Source organism: Lactuca sativa, chromosome 4 (assembly GCF_002870075.4).
Source record: "Lactuca sativa cultivar Salinas chromosome 4, Lsat_Salinas_v11, whole genome shotgun sequence".
Lineage (NCBI taxonomy): Eukaryota > Viridiplantae > Streptophyta > Magnoliopsida > Asterales > Asteraceae > Lactuca > Lactuca sativa.
In genome coordinates, this window is record NC_056626.2 from 155,053,005 (window position 1) to 155,058,593 (window position 5,589).

Genomic DNA, 5,589 nt, shown 5'->3' on the forward strand with positions numbered 1-5,589 from the left:
ACTCTAACCTAACTAGGTCACTAAACATAAGCATACCACCATGCCAACTACCAAGATGTACTCAAAAAACATATCATGCCATAATCCAGATACAAATATATAAAGGGCCGACCTTGGTGCCTTAGACCCATTGATATAGTGAGGATAACTCACCTCGCAACTGTCAACTCAAAAGATAAGCTCAACTCTTGGATCACCGCCTCAAACCTCACTACCTATATTCGCCACACAACCATGCTCTTAAGTTCCCAAATGTCCCAGAAGTCCAATTGTCAACCCTTGGTCAAAGTCAAAGTCAAAGGTCAAGGTCAACAATCCATGTTGACCTCAACTCGTCGAGTACCCTCAGTTACTCACTGAGTTCCTTGCATAACTTGTCAACTCGCCGAGTCACTAGAGTGATTCGTTGAGTCCCTACGGTTTGCAGCCGTAAACTGCTTGGCCAACTCGTCGAGTTCCTTTTGCAACTCGCCAAGTCCATACGTGTCCAAAGGTTGGGAAAACCCTAGCCGACTCGCCAAGTCACTCAATTGACTCGCCGAGCCCACGACAATCTTCATCGAACTCGCCGAGTTGACCATGCAACTCGCCAAGTCCCTTCAGTCCTTCATCCATACAGATGCTTTTTAAGCCATGCTAAGGTTCCAAATTGGAGATCCAGCTTCCCAGTGCAAGTTTATGACGTAAAGTTGCAAACTTTACGTGCATGCAAAGCTCTAAAGTCTTAAAATGACAAAACCAAGCTTGTAAAGAAGTCTCACACTTGAGGGAAGGCTCATACTTGTCAAAGCTGATAACTTTATGGACCTAGAGACCAAAAAGAGCTCAAATATGAAGTTGCAACTTCAAATCTTAGCTCAAACACAAGAAAGGCTTCCTAAAAAGCCACCCAAAAGAGATCTAGGAAGAAATGAGCCAAGGTAACAACTTAATACCTTCAAAAGGGTGCCAACCGAAGTAGATCTCTGATTCCCACGAGCTCCTTGCTTCTAATCACTTGTTTTCCCCAAGCTTTTCTCACCAAAATCCTTCCTCAAAGCTTAAATACACTAATGAAGCATATACACATGAATTAGGGTTTTGAAATGTCAAGGGGTTGTGAAGGGAGGTTAGTGAGGCCAATGATCCTTTAAATCGGATGCAAAACCCCAGAAATTAGGGTTTCATCCTCCAGCTCCTACTCATCGAGTCCCTATTTGGACTCGGCGAGTAGGTCACTTAAGCACGTGGACCAAACTGCTGCTACTCGACAAGTCGGGCAACCAACTCGTCGAGTAGACCTTGAAATCAAGAAAAATCTTATATTGAAATCAATACCTGAGAATCGGGGCGTTATAATTCTCCCCCACTTAAACTAGAATTCGTCCTCGAAGTCTGCCGCGGTGAGAAACGCCGGATAGTACTCCTGCATCTCTACCTCCGGCTCCTACGTCCACTCGGATCCCCTCTGATGCTCCCACTGTACCTTCACTAAAGGTATCTCCTTGTTCCGCAGAACTTTCATCTTCTTCTCCAGTATGGCCACAAGCCTCTCCACGTAATTCAAGCACTCATCGACCTGAATATCATACAACGAAAACACTGCCTCCTGATCCATAATGCACTTTCGCAACTGCGAAACGTGGAAAGTGTTGTGGATCTGACTAAGCTCCTCCGGTAGCTCTAGCCTGTATGCCACCTTGCCAACCCTAGCAATGATCCTGAATGGCCCAATGTAACGGGGACCCAGTTTCCCCCTCTTCCAGAAGCGGATCACACCTTTCCAGGGTGAGACCTTTGGGAGTACTATATCACCTACCTGAAATTCTAACTCAGATCGACCTCTATCGGCATAACTCTTCTACCGACTCTGAGCGGTCTGCAGTCACTGCCTAATCTGCTTAATCTTATCGGTAGTCTGCAAGACTACCTCCGTCCACCTCATCACCCTGTGTCCGACCTCACCCCAACAAACAGGGGTGCGACATCTCTGCCCATACAACAGTTCGAAAGGCGGGGCGCCAATGCTGGAATGATAGTTGTTGTTGTAGGAGAACTCTGCAAGGCGTAGGTGGGAATACCAACTCCCACTGAAGTCAATGACACACGCCCTCAACATATCCTCAAGCGTCTGAATGGTCCGCTCGCTCTGACCGTCGGTCTGCGGATGAAATGTTGCGCTAAAGTGCAGCCGCGTGCCTAGTTCCTCGTGGAACTTGTGCTAGAAACGGGAAGTAAATCTAACATCACGGTCAGAGACAATGTAGACCGGAACCCCATGGAGAGCAACGATCTCGAGGACGTATATGTCGGCCAACTTCTCGGCCGACGAACTCTCCCGTATCGCCAAGAAATGGGCACTCTTGGTCAATCGATCTACGATGACCCATATAGCATCAAATCCCTTCACCGTCCTCGTCAATTTGGTAATGAAGTCTATCGTGATCTGTTCCCATTTCCACATAGGGATCTCTGGAGGCTGCAGACCGATGAATATTTAGGTTCGGCTGATCCATGATGTACATCAAGTAGATCTCTGATTCCAACGAGCTCCTTTCTTCTAATCACTTGTTTTCCCCAAGCTTTTCTCACCAAAATCCTTCCTCAAAACTTAAATACACCAATGAAGCATACACACAAATTAGGATTTTGAAATGTCAAGGGGCTGTGAAGGGGAGGCTGGAGAGGCCAATGATCCTTTAAATAGGATGCAAAACCCCGGAAATTAGGGTTTTATCCTCCAGCTCCTACTCGTCGAGTCCTTATTTGGACTCTGCGAGTAGGTCACTTAAGCACGTGGACCAACCTGCTGCTACTCAACGAGTCGGGAAACAAATTCGTCAAGTAGACCTTGAAATCAAGAAAAATCTTATATCAAAATCAATACCTGAGAATCGGGGCGTTATAGAAGGGTTTTATGGGAGATAGTATCGGAGGCCAAAGGTATGTATGGGGGAGAAACGTGGGAGACGATGGTAGGCTACATATTTCATTGATGTGATCTCAGGTGATGGTGGTGCTCCAATGATTTGTGTTCTTTGGGGTCGAGAGAGAGAGAGAGAGAGAGAGAGAGAGAGAGAAGTATTTTTTCATGATTTTTAATCATAAAAATATTTAAATAAAAAACTAAAAATGCAAAAAACAAGGATAAAACCGTCATTACTAAAATGTTTAAAGTAATTAGACCAAACTCGCAACAAAATGAAAACTTTGGACATGTGGTGCTAGTCCAAAACTTTTTGGTCCAAAGTGACAATTTTCAGCAAACCGTAGGGACCATTTCTGCACTTTTGTCTTTGGTTTATTTGTTAAAAGGTACTTGATTTTGGAACAACATACTTTTATTGAAACTTTTATGTTTTTGGTAATTGTACAAAGTTGTAAGGCTTGTCCATGTGCAAATCGGGTTTTGTGGGTATGGTATCAAATACCCAGAACCAGTGTTAGAGCCAAAAAGTAAAACCAGTAGTTGCATAAATTTTTTAAGGGTTGCACTGTTAGAAAAAAAACTTATTTCCGAATGAAGTTTTCATCATAAAATCGTCACTAAAGCGACGAATTTATACTAAATTCACAATTATCAGACTTTGTGATGGATTGTCAATGGATTTGTGACGGGTTTCCAATAGATTTGTGACAGATTTTCGAGAAATTTTCATTAAATTTACATTTGACGGGAAAATTTGACGAGTAGCCCGTGCTACCCCATGCTACATAGTAGCTCCGCTCCGCCCATGCCCAGAACCGATACAAAACCCAATTACATATAGTGGGTCACAACTAGGTTTGGGCCACGTTCGATTTCGGTTCAAACTAGGAACGGATAGGTTTGGAACTGAGTTGACACCTAGTTTTGACAATGAATCTAAGGATGTATTACAATATTGACAAACATCTTATGAGGGATGAAAGTCCTAATTAAATGACGATCATTTGAGGCGTATTGGAAAGTCTAGGACGTTGAGGTGTTGTTTGGTTCGCAAAATATTGCTGAAGGAATCTGAATTGGAATTGGAAAAGGAATCTGTCAAGAATTTGAATCCAATTCCATATGTTGTTTGGTTGGCAGGAAATGGAATTGGAACTAATTCCAGAATTCTGTTTGGTTTGCAAGTAATGGAATTTGAATTCATGTAAAATGACATAATTACCCTTTTTTCCTGTTTTGCTTAATTTTACTTTGTTTTCTAACTTATTTGTAAAAATACATTATGAAAATTATAAAAATAGTAAATTTTTGCGATGGTGGCGGTGGTGGCAGTGGCAGTGGTGGCGGCAACAATGATGGGTGGCGGTGATGGTGGTTGCGACGGGGTGGTGACATTGATTGTGGTGGCAGAAGTGGTGATGATGGTGGCAGTGTCATCTGGTGGTGACAGCGATAGCGGTGATGGTGCTGGTGCTGGCAGTGGCGGCTGGTGGCGGTGACGGTGGTGGTAGCGGCGACGGTGGCAGCGTTGGTAGTGGTGGTGGTAGTGTTATTCGTGGTGGTGGGGCGGCGGCGGTGGTGGGTGATGACATTGGTAGTGGTGGTGGGTAATGGTAGTGGTGGTGGGGTGGCAATGGTGGCAGTGGTAGTGAGTGGGTGGTGGAGGTGGTGGTCAGAGGCGGCGGCGACGGTGGTAACGACGATGATGGTAATGGTGGTGGCATCGCAGGCAGTAGCTGTGGGTGGCAGCGGCGGTGATGGTGGGTGGTGGTGACGGCGACGGTGGTGGTGGGTGGTGGTCATGGCTAAATACACACTCCAATTTACTAAAAAATCACCCCTATTCAAAACTCATTATTATATTAATAATTAAATAATAATTAAAAAACACTTTTTAATATTTCTACTTTATGAATTATTTAAATATAATATGTCTTTTTATATAAATTGTTTCCTCTACTTACTAAATTTTTATTAAATCTAAATATTTTGTTCATAAAAATAATTTTTTTCAAACGTAACCATATGAATAATAAGAGGGATTCCTGATAAGAAATACAAAATATAAATACCATCAATTTATCGTTATCATACACGTATGTTTCATATAATAAATTTTCAATATTTTTATTTTGAATTTTATTAATAAACTAGGTGTGAAACCCGTGTATTATACGGATTGATTTAAAAAAAATTAAACATTAAATTAAAATTTAAACATAAAATATTTTTTAATGTACATCTTTAAAATAAGAAAGGAAAAATGTATTTATTGCAATTTAATATATATATATATATATATATATATATATATATATATATATATATATATATATATATATATATATATATATATATTTTAAAAATTGAAACAAATCAAAAATTGACAAATGGATAATATTTATTTCAAAAATATCACAAAATAACAAGTATCAAAACTAATGAGAGATTGACATGTGTCAAAAAAACCTTTATTTTTTAAAAAAGATTAATGATTTGGTTTAAACATTTATTTAAATTATAATACGTATTTATCAAAAGTAAAAAAAGTTGCGGTGCATTTTCATGAAATGAATTATTAATAAAAACTAATACTGTTACTAAAAAACTAATATTATGATATTAAAAAGCTGTTATACAAAATCTTTGCTTTTATAAATTTTATCACATTTCACAAAAAT

At 40.5% G+C, this 5,589-nt stretch overlaps 1 protein-coding gene across 1 annotated transcript; it reads right to left on the bottom strand.

Moving 5' to 3' along the window:
* Positions 1 to 4,171: 4,171 nt before the first annotated feature.
* Positions 4,172 to 4,711, bottom strand: LOC128133537 (uncharacterized). Its single transcript, XM_052771011.1, has one exon. The coding sequence runs from the start codon at positions 4,709 to 4,711 to the stop codon at positions 4,172 to 4,174; it is 540 nt and encodes a 179-aa protein (XP_052626971.1).
* Positions 4,712 to 5,589: the final 878 nt, after the last annotated feature.

Bases quoted from the DNA above. Each gene is read 5' to 3' on its own strand.
- LOC128133537 (XM_052771011.1), bottom strand. From the start codon at position 4,711: ATGACCACCACCCACCACCACCGTCGCCGTCACCACCACCCACCATCA.